Here is a 17,784-nt window from a genome sequence, read left to right as displayed (position 1 = left end):
AGGAGATACGGGAAAGAAAATCCAGGACGTTTTCTTTTCGGAGACCCGTTTTGTGAACTCTCAGTCTGGCACTTACTACGCCTTACTCCTTGGGTGTTTTGTTCTGAAACTTTTACCAGACGTTCGACACTGTGTCTATTGAGTTTTGGCTGAGATTTGAGGCCCAGATTCGTCCCATAAGATTGGCAATAAATTTTTTATTGATCACTGCCAGGGCTGAAAGGAAAGTTCATTTGTGTGTGAAACTGTTTGATTTTTTTCGTGGGTGAATACTCATCCGTTTGACCTGAAATTTGTCACGTTTTATCCCGAATTCAGTGGAGATTCTTACGTGGAATTTCAGGAAAAATAGTATTTCAGAAGAATATTTCAAAAAATTTCGCACAAACCAAGGCTATCGCCCGACGATTTGATGATAGAGTTATCTATAATTGTATGGCCAGGTAAAAAGCTAATCAAAAGTCTTTTATCCTACCCTATATCAGTTGAATTCTCACATAGGTGTAAAGATAAAAAGTAGTAGCTATTATAGATAGCTAAAAGTCTATCTATATAGGGTGAAAAAATAAAAGAAAGGGAAAATATGATTTAATTAATATATATCTATATGAAAATGAATTTGTATCATATATTTATTAAACATCTACCAAAACTTGTGAAATTTCGTCCTACTTTCTGCAATTTTTATTCTACGTCCATGTTGCGCTGAAAAAATTCACACAAGTACTTTCATATGTTGTTTGCACCCAAGTAAGGAGGCACGTCTATAAACGAATCACAAAAAAAGGTACGGGGAAGAAAAACCAGGACGTTTCTTTTTCGAAAAACCAGATTTGTTCACTTTCGGTCTGAGACTTACTACGCCTTACTCTTTGGGTGTTTTGGTCTGAAATTTTTACCAGACGTTCGTCGCCATGTCTTGAGTTTTGGCTGAGATTTGAGCTCATATTCGTCCCACAAGATGGACAATAAATTTTTTATCGATGTTCTTTTGTATGTGAAACTGTTTGATTTTTTTTCGTGGATAAATACTCATCCATTTGATCTGAAATTACCTAAAATTACAAAGATATTCTCAAACATTTTGTATATGAACTAAACATTTCTTAAAGTTCCTTATGTATCATTTTATTTTGATTTGACCGTATTTTATCTAAAAAAATTACGCTTTAAATTGCCATGACCATATTTATTTGTATAGTTATATTTTATTTTAATTATTTTAAATTATTTATGTAATTTTAACAAAATTTAACATAAATAATATAAATTTCAGATAAACAAAATTTATTATTTTATATAATTATTAACGGTAACATTTTCTAATATTTATATCGATATAATTTAATTCATTTCATATATATATATATATATATATATATATATATATATATATATATATTTATATATATATAATAAAATGTGCAATGTAAATCCATATATAATTAGTTGAATTAAGTTATCCACACTAAAATATATATTTGACTTCATTTTTATACACTTGTATTTGACTGCTTATATGCCCAGAGAAGTGAGAAAAATGTAAAAGAAAATTGTGAAATAAATGTTTTTACTAGGAATTTTTAAAACCATCTAGATTTGCACACCAATGTGAAGAAATTCCCACGACAAAGACTTCATATTTAACAAGTATAAAAGTGAAATAACTACAGATTGACTCAATGCTGCGACTGTAATTCTTCCACCATAGGTTCCTCTTGAGTTATACTCCTTCAAAAGCAGTGCAAAAGAATTTGGTCTGAAAATGAAGGATACAAAGAATCACAGTAAAAAAATCACATATTGTCCTATAACTCTTTTGTCCCCCTCTACATCGCAAACTTGTTATAGAAAAATGCCAAAATAAATACTGTTTTTTCCATTTTAGTTGGAGGGGGCAATCATATGGTGACTTTCCATTGTTTTCATTCCACCCTATTTTCTTAAATCAAAGCAATACTAAGCTTCAATAACCTGTGCCTAACCAGCAAAAAGAGGTGAAAAAAGAAAATCTAAGCCTACAAAGTTGGAAAAGTGGTGAGGATGTCCACCAGAAATGAGCAACCAAGCAGCTCTCACATAAAAGCAGTTCGTCCACCCCTTCTGGTATGCCTATCATACGCGGTATTAAATTTGTCCACCAGCTCATTCATTCCACTACACCAAGACAAAAAAAAAACACATTTGTTAATACCATTGTGCATTCAAGGTTACACACTTTAGAACTGAAACAGTGTACACATTTCTTTTCTGGAAAAATATATATTTATACATGTTGGAATGCATTGGGATAATATGACAATCCGATGGAGTCCCAACCCACCACTCAACAATTTCATAAAGCAAAAAGTGAAGAAAGTATTTAAGATCGTTAGACTAAAAGGGGGAGCTTCATGATTCTACAGTAAAAGATCGAGCATAATTTCATAATAGAATCAATTTATATATATATATATATATTTATATAAACTTAAGACCCAACTAAAATGACTCAAACTTCGTCCCATAGAATGCACCTCTAATAACAGAAAAAAGCTTCTGTCTCTCATTGTGAATTGCACTGGTATAGGAATGGCAAGCAGAGTAAAATGAAAGCAAAACTTATCAATTTGGTAATGGTGTTTCTAACCATTGCTTCATTGGATAACTACAAAAAATTGTCCCACCACACCGATCCTCAAGGAAGTTTGGCTAAAACAAAAACTAGGGAGTTTTTTTTTTATAAAAGAGGAGAAAAATTAAAATTACAAAACCTGAAAAACAGAAAGACAAAGTACAGGTCTTACCTTGAGCAGTTGGTAAGCATTGCCAAGTAACTAATCAATAAGGTATCATTGTACTCCTACAAGGGGAAAAATATTGTAAGCAAAAGTTTACATAGGCATTTATATTCCAACTTCAATATTAAGCTCACAACAATGCTAAGACGTCTAATTGCAGAAATATGAAAGCTAGGACGTCGTAATGGGTTAAGAATATTTAAGTCCTCTATATACTAATCATACTGCTAACCTAGGTAATGGAGGACCACTAGGGTACTTAATTAATACAAATATCTGCACCCACATAGCTTTCACTTGTTATATCTGTTCTGTCATTAGAATTTAGGAAGCCATAAGCCTCCCCTCTAGCTTAAAGAAAGGTGACCCATCACAGTTCATGATGGTTGCTCAAATAATTCCCAAGAACAAGAGGAACCAAGTTTCTTGACCCTCCTTGCCCATTACACGCAAAGGCTAATTTTAACACACCAACAAGCATGCCACGAAGTCCAACAGAATGAACATACCATTAAGAAATCATCTTGAAATTTCCCGGATTCAATAGCAGGCAATCTTCTCAGGAGACTTGACACTTGTCTTAATAGTGAATTCTCACAAGGAACATCACCTGGTTTTAAACAGTAAGATTAATGATCACATTTATTGGAGTTTCAATATATGAACACGTTTGATTTATAGTTGAAGCAGGAAATGGAAATATTGCTAATATAATCACATTTAATACTGTTTTGAAACCGTGATTTGTAAAATATGAATATAAACACTTAAAACAATGCCATGCAGCTAAAACTGGATTTCTTACTTTAACAAACCATTTCTGAAAACCTTAAAAAGATAGTTGGTTGTTTGTTTTCGTTAAAAAATAAATGTTTCAACATTTCTCATAATTTAAAAAGAAGCTTTTGAGAAAGAAACTCCACAAAAAATACTTAGTAAAAGATTTTATTTCAAAACTTCAGCAAATTCATGAATGCTTATGATTCGCTAATCCATCCTAAATTTAGTATATCATAATTTGTAACTAAGGATCTAATTTTCTAAAATAGGAAGAGGTGCAATAAGATATATGGCAGTGATAACTAGAAAATTCCCCTGCTACTGTGATTCCCCTAAATCCTAATCATAAATCTATTACAATTTCAAACAGAATCTGGTCTCTAACTAGTCAAGATGATTCAACTTACAATATATGTCGAAGATTTTATTTGCAAGTCACCCTCTTTGCAATAATAGAAAAATATACACTTCAGAAATTAGCCAAATACTCAAGTATTATCCTGTATATAATCTCACTTTTATTTGCTTATTAAATCACTATTAATAAAGATGTGGTAACTTGAATAGCTTAAGAAGTTGACAGATCAAAAGAATAATTCTTTTTATTAGAAAATTTTCTAATAGCAAAGAATATCTTATTGTCAAATGCTACTTTTGTAGAGAGGATACCCTCATACCTTTTTGCATTGCAACAAGATAGTGATGTAGCACCTTTATTCTGCTATGAAGCATTTTGATGGCACTGTGTATACCAGTAAGGTGAGCAGCCACTGCAATAAGAAAACATGATATATTATCAGATACAACTAAAAAAATCCCAAAGCTTATCCCACTAGGTGGGATCAGACAATCAACACCGTTTACTTCCACAAAGACCAAAATGCAGGGAACTTAGATCGTCGTCTACTCGTTTTAATGTGAACATCTTCCAATTTATGTACTTCATTGATAGGAACAAGGGTATGTCCAAGTCCCATATCGTGTAGTATGGGATGCTAGCTGGAGTATTTAAGTGTTTGGTTCTGCCCCCTTAAGTTAGCTTTTGAGGGTGAGTTCCCCAAGTGCTTGGGTACATATCATTTACTTACTCGGACCCTCCCTGATCTTAGTTGAACAAAGTTGTAATAAATTCAACAAATTTCATGTTCACTGTTAACTGCCCAAAACAACTCTCCCCCTCATCCAGACTTGTGACAAGCAATGTAAAATTCTATAGAAGAATATAATAACATAAGTATACTTGCCAAACAATAAGAATAAAACAAAACTTTTCCCTACTCCAAAGGCTTAATGGAAGATAATACGACCATGATGCAAATAAAAGTCAAGAAAAACACTAACGTTGTGTAGCTGCTGAACCACCATCAGATGGCTTAAGATGAGCAACATGATCAACTGATATCCGTTCTGCTTCAACAGTCTTCAACAAAGCAAGAGGGAGAGAGCGAAGGAAATCCAAGTCAATCAATCAGATGAGGAACAGTGATTTAAGATGTGAAAGAGGGTATAACAGAAGTCATAAAACCAACCTCGATAGTATAGCTTGAGAGAACAAAGATAAGCTGTGGAATCCCATCTATGACATGCAGTTCTGTAGTTGCAAATTGTAATTACAAGCACCAGCAGTAACACAATTAATTTCCTCAGTACAATAAGCAGCCAGGCAATATGACAACAAAGAATCGAACATATATATACCAATAAAACAAAAACATAATCCTTCATTAGAAAGAATAGAAAGCAGAAAAGTTCAAATGAAAAAATAAGAATTTGTCAAATTAGCCTACTACTCTCCTAATATGGATCAATAAGAATTTCTTCACATCTCTTACTCCATGACCAAGGCTCTGTATTGGGTAGTTATCATCTCCCCAGGTATGACATTATAATACAAGCAAAGGTTTCTTTTTTATTCTGAAAATTTACAATTTGAGAGCACGTTACCCAACTTTTGTAGGCAATAAGATACTCTTTCCTCTTCCCAAATGAAGTGTAGGCTGTTGTAATGATACGCTGATAAAAAAATCTAGGATAGATTTACCTTCTACATTTGCTTCTACTAGATCATAACCCCATGTGAACCCTATTATCGACTAGGTGTGCTCCCTACATGACAATTTAGATCCTCACCTAGGTAAATCTAATTCTCCTAATGGTATTCCCTGAATTACAGCATTTAAATCCTCCCAAAAATTTATTTTGCTATTCTCCTCTAAATCATACCTGGGGTGTATAGTAGTACTCATCCTATCAAAGGTCTCCCCTTCCTCTACAAGCTTCAGAACTATGATCCAATTTCCTAACTTTTTCATATCCACAAAATAAAATAACTCCTCAAATAATTTTCTACAATTATACCCACCCCATTTCTTGATTTAATTTTTCCAGTGTACCCCAAATTAAATCCAGGGGTGTTTAGTTCCTTATCGTTTTCTCTTATATCCCCTTGATTTCTTGTGAACACAGAATCCATCCACTTAATCATAGTGGCTACTGTTTCCATTGACATATACCCACAAGTGTAACTACATTACACAGTCCAAAACAAATCCTGCTCGCATCAACTAACTCCATTGCCCTCACTTTCTCGTGAAAAAGCAGGACCCTTGCTTATTTTTCACCACACTTAGATGCCCATGACAATGTGCACAACATAATAAGGGTGTTTCTTCGGCGTAATAACCTACCATTAACAGTATCACCTAATTGATCCATACAAATATATTCAACAATGTTTTTAGTTGTTTGTAGACTACCTAATACAACCCTCACCTTTTACTCAAGGACCAGCTAGATGTATTCATCCATACCTGACACTGTGCCTCATTCATGGCTAAATTGCACAGCTGTGCAATTCCTTCAAAAGAAAATAGCATCTTGTTGAGCAGTGGGTTAGTCACTTAGTCTAGTTCACTGGATTAGTTCTCACAAGTTTGCTTTCAAGGGTTAGGAAGTAAAATCTTGTGGTAATGTGCCATGTAAGAGATTCTATGACTTTTCCTGTTCCAAAGCAATGCCATAATCATGAAAAGTGCTTCTCACCTCTGAATTAGAATGATTTGGTGTTCACTGTTCATCACATGGTCTATGTTAAACATACTTCACTGGCTCTGGTTTTTCCGTATGTATAAGTTATAACCCTTGTTGAGGATTTGTTATCCTCCAACCTTCTATATTTCTATTTCTTTCCCCAATAAAATTTATTCTCATATTAAAAGAATCATTGCAAAAACTAAAAGAATGAAAATACAGTACAAGTAAAGTAACTAAAGATCTTTCCTAGTTAATTTTTATTTTTTCATTTTGGCAACTGTGGTTGAAAAAATCACATAGATAATGTACCACTTTCATAAATACTGACTGGGAGATCCTTCTGAGAGTGATTGATAGAAGGATTGAGAAGAACATAAACTGGACTTTCATTGATATCCATCAGCTGTTACAGCAGAGGTTCATAATAATCAGAAACTACAGCAACTTGAATTTCAATGTATTCACTGTCTGAATAATGACTGGAAGAGAATTTCAAATAAACAAAGGAACAACAATGTAAATAATGTAAATCAAAATCGAAATCTGGGATATGTCATCATTAACCTGTACACAATAGAAGCTACAATATAGCATAAAAGGAAACTATATTCATGTTCAGCATAGCGATGACACTTCGTAATAATAGTGCAGTAAGGTTTTACAAAAGAACATAGAGCATGGCAATGACACTAGAAAACATTGAAGGAAATAATAGTAAAAGCTGCAATTGTAAAAAGTGAGGAGAATGTTCAGCACAAAGACTTTGCTAAGACAAAATCCTGAGATCAAAATGCAAAAAGGTTGAGATGGGAGTGTTCCCAGTAGTATGTAGACAAGGGTCTTGAAGAAAGAATAAACCATGCAACTGAGCTAGAGTTGAGAAGAGAGGAGCTCCACAGTGAAGGAGGAAGAGCTCACTGTTGAATTGAGTCCCTCCATGATGAGGGAAGGAGAAAGGGGATGCAAAAGGCCAACATTTGGTGACAACCCTTTTAACCAGAATGAACAACCATTTGCTTCACTCTAAGCCCAATCATAATCTAGCATTTTTCTCTAACTGAATTTCAATTTATCATATCCTAATTTAAAACATATATCCAATAAAACCATATTCAAGAAGCATGTATTCCTCTTCATTGGGCATTGAACTTCTCCCAAACACTATCACAACAACTAAATTTTCCTCGTGAACCCAAACCAACCAATCAATCACAGGAATGCTCAAATTGAGACCAATTGAAATAACAAAAACTTACAGCTTTGTGAATATGCATGTCTGACTCCTCCGCATCACTCCCAGTCGAATACCATCCTAGTATGTAGAAGTGTGGGAACACCTTCTTATCTGGAAAAAAAAAACAAAAAGCTTCCAATAAAATCAACATATCCAAAATTAAAAAATAAATAAAACACAAATTTGAGAGAGAGAAAATAAAATTATGAGATCTGTCAGGATAAACTTCTTCGTACCTAAGAAAGTTTCTACAAATTAGCTAATTTTAACTAGGAGAAGCTCGTTTCATTTTTCCTTCTTATTTTCTTTACCATCAGAGGCTTACAGAGAAGTTGCTCCAAATAGACCCAGCTCATTGTCAAAAACCAAGCTGACAAATTAACCCCACGCCAAAATTTACAAACCACACAACGCCAATGTTAGGTCAAGGTTTTAAACTGCGATCATGATTTCATTGAAATCCTTATGTAGAATGAAATTGTGAACAAATGTCACCACAATTGCGATCGATAACAGAATAAAAAATGTTGACGCCGCGAACCATTAAGAAAACACTGAGCTAAACTCAGCCTCAAATTAAAACATTCGAGAGAGAGAGAGAGAGAGAAAGGAATACTAAACAGAGTTCTTGCTTCTTCTCGAGGAAGGGGCGATCGAGGGAATGAGTGGAAGGATCGTAGAGGAGTTCGAAGCTGTTGAAGATCTCGACGGTGCGGCCCTTCTGCACTCCTATGACGCATCCATAGACCCGGGGAGGGAGTGACGAAACGACGCCGTCGCCGCCGTTGGGTGCGGCGGCGTTGTTGGCGTGCGGTGGTGCGAGGGTTGGGTTCATCTGAGACTTGACCCTCGTGTAATGGTCGGAGATGTTGACGATTACGAGAGGATGCAGCTTGAACGTCAATCCGCTACTCGAAGACGAAGCCATGAGCAAGGAATTTGGGGGTTTAGGGTTTATAGCTGGAATCGGAGTTGGTTAGGGTTCGTTGGAACTTGAGAATAACGTGGAAAAGGAAGAGAAAAGTTGTTAGGAACACTCTTCTTCTTTCTTCTTTCTCTGCTCTGCTTCTGTGTAGATGTTTAATGCAAAATTGGTGAAGTTATTAAGAAACTTTGAGTTCTAACTTTAGACACATAATTTTAGGCCATTTCTCTCTCTACCATTTCATTTAAGAGATACACACAACACAATTTAAAATTCAACATTGTCCATTTCAAATTCAACATTGTCCTTCTTTTCATTTTTACTTGTGGATATAGAAATCACGAAGTGATTGTTATATATTTTAGATTTCGATATTCGAAAGGTAATTTTCGTATTTCAGTTAAACTTTTGGATGGTCATATTCGCAAATCAGTTGAATTCTGAATTTTTATATCTGGAATGGTGTGTTGTAAATAGTGTTGAGGATCGAGATCCATAACTCATTTATGTTTGCTTACAGATCTTTGCATCTAGAAGATTATTTGTGTTGTCCGATAAGTAACATATTAGTTTTGAACTTGTATATCCGAAATTTTGTGATTTGACTTACGGATATGAATATCCAGAAGACAATAGATTTTAAATCAATAAAGATAAAATAGACATTTTACCTCAATATGTTGAGTGTTAATTTGAATTTATATGGTTTAGGTAGAATCAACCTAATTTTATCATATTAAATATAATAAAGTAATCTAATTTGTAATTATTTTTCTAATATAATTTGTAATTATTTTTTCATAGAAAAATCAGACTATTTTTTCTTAATTTAATATGTTAATGTGTTGATTAATCTTTCAACACTTTTTAATTTTTACAACCCATTTTTATATAACTGCTTTAAGTTAAGTATATAAAAAATACAATTAATTTATACATATATAGATTGTAACATAACATTCCTATTTTATCCGCATCTAATCATATAATATACATGAATTATTAACATAGATATTTATATATGTTTATATATTATCTAAAGTATTTCATAAATATATCATTCTTCTTATAGAATTTAATATTCACAAATATCAAAAGAAATAATAAAACAAAATATCTAATTTAACTTGGAAACTCCCTTACCTGCAGTCTTGTATACTCTCGTGTAAAATACATCATCATCACAGATAAAGAAAAAACAAATCACAACAAATAAAAAGTTAAGCTAGTTATAAAAAAATCTATAAAATTTCAATTAACAAACATAAACTCATCAACTCTCATACATTCTCACAAAACCATTAAGTGTGTATATCATAATTCATCATTCATATTACTCGTGTTAAACTTGTACTAACTCACATACTCAGACATTTGACTCCACTTCCAAAAGATTCGTACATTAACTCACACGATTACGTGTATAAAAATCTTAATATTTCAAATCATTTCATATGACAAGGTTAATCCTTACGAATCTGAAAGACCGTATTTTTTGCACACTCCAAACATAATCACATAAAGTTTGGTAATTAATTAGATATAAATCTATAAACTATCCATTAATAATAAAAATTAATTTAGATACCAATAATTATTTAATCTCTAAAATAGTGTTTAATTTAATCAATATAACAATTACTTAGTTTTGTGTTTAAAATTTATTTTTATTTAATAATTTCTTGGAATGGTGTAACTACACCTACAATGTTTTATATTCAACTTTACTTTTTTAGGTGTACACCCAAAAATATAATTGAAGGAAAGAATTTTATTTTAACTAAATTTACTTTTAAAGTATGAATTTAACAATACAAATTAAAATGTAAGATTTTATAAAATTTATATTTAAAATAAAGATATATTAAATAAATAATCTTGTTATTTAAAAGTGATGATGTTACAAGTATCAATGAGTTTCATCTTCAATCTTAAATCTTAAAAGATAAATAAATCAATTTCTTATAAAATCTTCATTGGAGAGTCATAAATATCAAATCTTTCTATTAATTATAGCTTTAACTTTCATGAGAAATGTTCACATATATTCATCACTATCCTAAAATAATATTCTCTAGTGATGATTAAATTTTACTATATCATATAACTATGTTCCCATTTATTTAAGTCTACATTAAAAAAAAAATACTCTTTAACTTAGATTTGTATAGGTTTTTCCCATTTCATGTTCATGTTACTAATAATATTTTATTTTATTTACAAGTAAGAATATTCTTTTCTCTCAATGTCATTTCAACTTATCCTAATCTTCTCTTAAGTTTTTACTTTATTCTTAATCTAACCATCTTTCTTTGTAGTTATTAAATTTTATCTTTCTTAACTTTGGATGTTATAAAATTATTCCTTTATTGCTTTTGAATCAATTTTTTAATTAATAGTGCACGACTAAAATCAATAAATAATCCCATATTTTAATTAGTAATATCTCCTAGAATTGTTAATAAATATATAATTTAAAAGGGTAAATGACCAAATAGGATTTCTAAAATATGAGAAAATATATTAGAATAATACAATTTTAACATTTCACCTATGTTAGTAATTTGATACCACTTATGATTGTTCTTTATATTTATGTGATCACATTATTAATGATTGTGTAATGTAACTACTAAAATAATATATGTGAATTTAATTTGCAAAATTTGGAAACTTTCATTTTGTTGATTCCATGTTTTTATTTTATTTTATCAAGGGATATCTTCATCTCATTTTTTTCTTGTTTTTTAAGTTTTGGTATATTATTTTCTTGTTATCCTCAAACACCCTTTGTTTTTACTTTATGAGATGCTTGCCTTTTTTTTAACATGTTTTCTAAGTGAAGTTTGTTTCTAGTGCAAATATAAAACCACCTCAAAGTTAGAAAATTCAAGTCATCACATCATTGAAAGTGGAAACAACATTTGAAACACATTTGTAAAGGCAAGTCACCATTATTTCTTTTGTTAAGAGTTTATTACCTTATGAAAACTAATTGTTGATTTGAGATCCCAATTCATATTTTCAAACATATGTCTTATTATTTAAATGTGTCACTTTATTTAAATGTTTCACTTTATTTGTTGATAATATAATTCATATTTATTTTGATTTATATTTCTTATACTATAATATTTTTTTCATGCAGTGTAACCTAAATTTAATATAATGAGAAGATCTGTGTTATCTAACATGCAACAAAAGACAATAGCTTTAGTTGGACGTACTGGTAATGGAAAAAGTGCAACCGGTAATACTATTATTGGAGAGAGAGTGTTCAAGTCAAGTGCAGGTGCCTCTGGTGTAACACAGGTCTCTTGTATGAGAACAACTACTATAAGTGGACAAGTTATTAATGTTATTGATACCCCAGGTAAAGAATAATATGACTTTGTCACTTGTATATAATTATATATTTTATTTAAATTAAATTTATATCTTTGATGCTTCAAATTTTATCATATAGAAACTTAAAATTTAAATACATATCAAGTTTTTTTCTTCTAATGATTTATGTGTTTAGCTCTCATGTTTTTATACTCCTTTTCAAAATTTGTTATTACATGTTCTTGTCTTTGTTTTAACATTCCATTAGCAAAAATATTTTTTTTTATCTTTACAAATTAGTAACCTTTTTTTATGTACTAGAAGAGAAATTTATTTTTAATATTTGTAAATATATTTTTATTTAAGTCCATATGTGTATGTAACATTAAAAAAAATATAGTAATTTCTATTTGTATTGTGAAAAAAAAAAACATGAAGAACATTAGTAGAAAAACAAATAATTTGTATTTTGCATTTGTATTGTGAAGATCAAAAGTAGAAAAATAATTATTGGGATTAAAATAAGGAACAATTATATTTGGGGGAACAAAAATATATTGGATTATGAATCTAAAACTAAACAAATTTTTAGGACTGTTTGATGGAACTAATGATGTTGGAAAGGAAATAGTCAAATGTATTGATATGGCTAAAGATGGAATTCATGCTATCATTTTGGTGTTCACCACTAGAAGTCGTTTTTCTGAAGAAGAACAAGCTACTTTTCTTACCTTACAAGCTTTATTTGGACCCAAAATTGTTGAATACATGCTTGTGATCTTCACGGGAGGAGATGACCTAGAAGCTGATGGAAAAACACTTGATGATTACTTGAGTCTCGACTGTCCACAAGCTCTTCAGGTTTCTTAACATAATTGATTTGATCAATATATACCGATTTCATTCTTATTATTCACAATTGCAAAACTCTCATGGTAAAAAAAAAACTATAAGTAAAAGTAATATATATAATCTAACCTTTTATTTACTCCTAATTTTAGTCTCCAAGAAAAATTACTAATAAGAATGATTTCATCTCTATATATTTATATTTATATATATTTGTTAAATATATAGAATTTGACTATAATAACATAAATGTTATCTACTCGTCAAATATAATAGATAACCATATTTAATAGCATGATTAAATGATATATTCATTACACATAAATTTTTATTGTTTTTTTAATATAATATATGACTTATAGTAAAATTTATATAGTAGATCATGTTGAAAAAAAAACAAACGTCATCCTTAAAATAACTATAGATTAATATAGAATTTATTTGTTAAACTTTATAATTATTATATTTAGATGAACACATAATATTGTATCTTATTGAAACAAAAATACCTTTATAATACAATTTATTTAATATGTTGGAGTATAGAGAATTTCTTTATTCTAAATCCACAATTAACTATTACTACTATAAGAAAATCGTTAAATAAAAATTAATTTTAGAGACTAAAATAAATAGTTATTGTATTAACTAAATTATAAACTATTTAGAGACTAAAGAACTATTGGTATCTAAATTGACTTTTATTATTAATAAAAAATTATAAAATAACTTATAAATTGATATCTAACCATCTACTACCAAGGTTTTAGTTACTAATTACTTTATATTTTAAATTAGTCTTTTAGAAACTAATTTATAATCTAAAATATTAATAGTTAAAACCTTGTTAGTTATTTTAGATATCAATTGAGAATTTATTTTATAATTTTTTATTAATAATAGAAATCATTTTAGATACCAATAATTTTTTTAGTTTCTAAAATAATATATAATTTAGTTAATATAATGACTAATTATTTTTTGTCTCTAAATTCGATTGTTATTTAAGGATTTTCTTGTACTGTATATTTTGTTAAATCATGATTAAGGTTGAACATCATTGTAGGTTATACTGAGTTTATGTGGCAATCGTAAACTACTTTTCAACAATAGAATCACTGAAGAAAATAAGAGATTGGAACAAAATCAACAACTTCTCAATCTTGTGGACTCAACTATTGAGCAAAATGGTGGGCAACCATTTACAAATGAGTTGTTCAAAAGATTGAAGGTGAAATGTTTATAAATGTTGAAAATATTTACGAAATATTAAGATTTTTATAATGTGAATGAGTTATGAGTTCATGATTTGATGTTGTAGGAGAGAGCAACAGCAACTGAAAAAGCAGAAACATTGAGAATTAAAAGACGCTTACAAAGAAGATATGAAAATGAGCTTAAACGAATGACGGCTATGGTAAAAGATATATTTTTTTTTATAAAAGGTTTTATTTTTTACATCATTATACAACTTGACATCTCAGTTAGACTGACACCTCAAAAAACAATAATTTGTAAAAAGATATTGTTTTGATTTCAATTTACCTATTGAATATTAAACTTATTATTGTTTTCTTAATTGTAATAATTCTTATACTTTTCAAATAACAATTTTTATTTTAATGTATAGATTCAATCAAAGTTGGAGGAAGAATTGGGGAAGCTTAAGATTATGTTTGAAGAAGAGAGGGCTGCTAGGGTTAATGCTGAGAAAAAGTATGAATCATTCCAAAATTCATCAAAACAAGAAATTCAAAGGCTCAAAATGGATCTTCAAAAGGCAAATAGTAGTTCATGTGCCATTCTCTGATTGAAATACCTTCAAAATATTTGTATTCTATCTTTATGTTTATGATTGTGAGTGTTTATGTTTATGCATATATATCACCTCATACTCTTTCAAGAATTTCTTATGTAACTAAACTATATTTGAATTATATGATTTATTATTTAAAATTTATGTTACTCCATCACGATAAAATTTGACATATCGGTTAGATTGATATTCCAGATTTAAACGATCATTTGTCATCACATGGAGAATATCATAAAACAAAACTATATTTATAATTATATGATTGAATTATACGGTTTTTTCTATAACTTCAATTTTTTTTCTTTTTTTAATAAAGTCTCATGTTAGGCGTTCAGAAATTACATGAAAAAATATTATTAAAAAGAGAACAAACAAATATAGGAAATTAGGGCAAAGCTCATACATAAGAAAAAAATTACAAATTTAGACCAATCAGAACATATGTTTTTAACACCTTTTAAGAAAGAACCCTAAAAAGAAACTATGAAGCAAATAAAAGAATCAAAACAACACCTATAGATGAAGATCCCAACAAAACAAGGTCTCTAATTTCTTATTAGCAAACATCTTAAAACCTTTCCTAAGACATCCAAAACTCCTAGTAGTTTTAGTATTTTTTTTTTCAGGTAATGTAATTCTATATTATATTTATATTTTAAATTTTTAGGATGTTGATTAAATGTTTATTTCCATTTTTTATGACTCTTTTAATCTAGAATGCAGGAATACAAGTTATTCCATAAAATTAAGATATATTCATTCTATTATTTTGAAATGTATTAACTATTATCTTAGTAAATTGTCTTCCCTATTTAAAAAAAAACAAAGAAAAGTGTAGAATAAAGCTACTCACCTAAATAAATGAGAAGAAAAACACCTTATTTTTAGGAGAAAATGAAGTGAGAAATAATAATGTTAAAAGCTTCACTTCTTTTATTTTTCACTCAAATATAAAAAAATCAATCTAAAACATTGGTAATCAATTAAGAGTGACATTTTTTGGATGAATTTGAATTTATTTTTCAAAATTGAATGATTCAATCGGTTTATGGTTTGACATTTCATAATTAACACAAACTAAATCGAACTAAAATTAATTATTTAAATATTTTTATATCATTTATTTTTTTCACTTTTATAAAAGATGTTTATACAAGAAGAAAAATTAATATTACTAACTTTGGTTCTTGCCTATTAATATATGATAAAGGAGTAACAAAATATGCTTTAACATATAAATTAAATTATGTGAAAGAATAATTGTTATGGTGATGTGATAGTTACCTTATTAACCTTTGAAATGTGTTAAAGCAAAAGTAAAAGATCATTGGAAGAAAACAATATAGAATGATTGATTTTTAAGTTTATGTGTTTTTATTTATTTTCATGCATTATTGTATAATTGTCTGCACAAAAGAAAGAAAAAACTACAATACGTAAAAAAATGTTAAAAGAAAACAAATATTTAATTATTATGAAGATGATAATAAAATTATTAATCATGATATTTAAGTATAAAAAGGATAAAACAAAATACATATACTAATAAAAAAAAGTGTAAATAAAACCATAAAACTGATCCAATCCAAACGGTATAAAATGGTTTCGTGTGGTTCAATTTTTTTTTATATTCAAATATATCCAAACTTATTCACATATAATTTTCATATTTTATTTAAACGTATTTTTAATAAAAATTAAACAAATCACATAATAAACACTCTTATAATTAGTCAAACCCGTTTTGTACGTCTCACATTTATTTCACAAAATATCCAAAAAAAAATTACAAACTAGTTATAAATAAATAAAAATTATATGTAAATATTTTAACATGTAGACTAAATAAAAATGTCAGAATTTAATCTTTCATTAATAAAATGAGAGAAATAAATGATTGTCTAACCTCTTTGAAAGAAATCTATAAAAAAAATTTAGTAATTAATCATTGTTTTCTAATTGATGGCAGATGATTGTTACTTGAGGTGTCAACTTAACTGAGATGTCAAGTTGCATAGTGATGCCTAACACGAAAATTTTATAAAAAAAATAAATCATTGTCTTCTATTTTCTTTAAAAACAATATTATTATTCTTTCATTTCAATAACAATGCAACATTCAAACACATATCATAATCCACTTTTCCATAATTATGATCTTTTCATTATCATATACGTATATTTGTATAATAATAATAATGATAAAATGAAAGTAATATAACAAATATGTACTCAATTAAATTAATGGAATTACCTTTAAAAAATTCATGCTTTGAATTAAAATTAATTATTTTCATATTTTAAGGCGAAAGATAATTCTTATATATTTGTTAAAGATTTGAGAACTAACTCTAAAATACAATATTTTATGTAATTGTAGTAATAAAAATGCACAACAAATCTTTAATTACTAATAAGTTGATGATATTTCTTTGATAGTTCGAACACAATCATCTACTACTTTGAAAAGTTGTAATCCTAACTAAATTAGAGACCATTTTAAAGACTAAAAAAATTATTGGTTTCTAATTAGTTTCTATTATTGATAAATAGTTTTTAAATTTATATCTAATTAGCTACCAAGGTTTTAACTACCAATTATCTAGATTTTAAATTTGGTACCAAAAACCTTAGTAGCTAATTAGATATCAATTTAGAAACTATTTATCAATAATAGAAACTAATTTAGAAACCAATAATTTTTTTAGTCTTTAAAATGGTCTCTAATTTAGTAAGTATAAAAACTAATTATTTTTTATATCTAAAATTGGTTTCTATTTAATGATTTTCTTGTAGTGACTAAATATTATAAGATAATATACATTGACAACCACATTACAACTCTCAATACTATTATTTTAATATTTTTTCATATAATTTAATTACAAATTTACCTTTTATTATATATATTTATTTATAAACTCATCACATCTAAAATTGTGTACAACTCTAAAGGTTGTCAAAACATCATTTGCCAATATGAAATTACTCTAACATTTCAGTACAAAACCTAAATTGTGCATATTAAGTGTACCGGTCA

The 17,784-nt window shown here is 28.8% G+C and overlaps 2 protein-coding genes across 2 annotated transcripts; one reads left to right on the top strand and one right to left on the bottom strand.

The window, feature by feature from the left end:
- Positions 1–1,612: 1,612 nt before the first annotated feature.
- On the bottom strand, positions 1,613–8,994 carry LOC137834619 (COP9 signalosome complex subunit 6a-like). The gene is made up of 9 exons (XM_068642697.1): positions 8,449–8,994; positions 7,850–7,938; positions 6,903–6,996; positions 5,090–5,151; positions 4,902–4,980; positions 4,238–4,330; positions 3,290–3,390; positions 2,787–2,842; positions 1,613–2,157 (listed from the first exon to the last, which is right to left on the bottom strand). The coding sequence occupies exons 1-9, from the start codon at positions 8,753–8,755 to the stop codon at positions 2,076–2,078; spliced, it is 963 nt and encodes a 320-aa protein (XP_068498798.1). The 5' UTR covers positions 8,756–8,994; the 3' UTR covers positions 1,613–2,075.
- A 2,642-nt stretch (positions 8,995–11,636) lies between these two features.
- Positions 11,637–14,888, top strand: LOC137834618 (immune-associated nucleotide-binding protein 9-like). The gene is made up of 6 exons (XM_068642696.1): positions 11,637–11,695; positions 11,901–12,125; positions 12,672–12,940; positions 13,995–14,159; positions 14,250–14,345; positions 14,559–14,888. The coding sequence occupies exons 2-6, from the start codon at positions 11,921–11,923 to the stop codon at positions 14,736–14,738; spliced, it is 915 nt and encodes a 304-aa protein (XP_068498797.1). The 5' UTR covers positions 11,637–11,695; positions 11,901–11,920; the 3' UTR covers positions 14,739–14,888.
- The last annotated feature ends 2,896 nt before the right edge of the window (positions 14,889–17,784 follow it).

Source organism: Phaseolus vulgaris, chromosome 5 (genome assembly GCF_000499845.2).
Source record: "Phaseolus vulgaris cultivar G19833 chromosome 5, P. vulgaris v2.0, whole genome shotgun sequence".
Classification (NCBI taxonomy): Eukaryota; Viridiplantae; Streptophyta; class Magnoliopsida; order Fabales; family Fabaceae; genus Phaseolus; species Phaseolus vulgaris.
The sequence above is the reverse complement of the archived record's forward strand: the minus strand, read 5'-3'. Positions and strand labels throughout refer to the sequence as shown.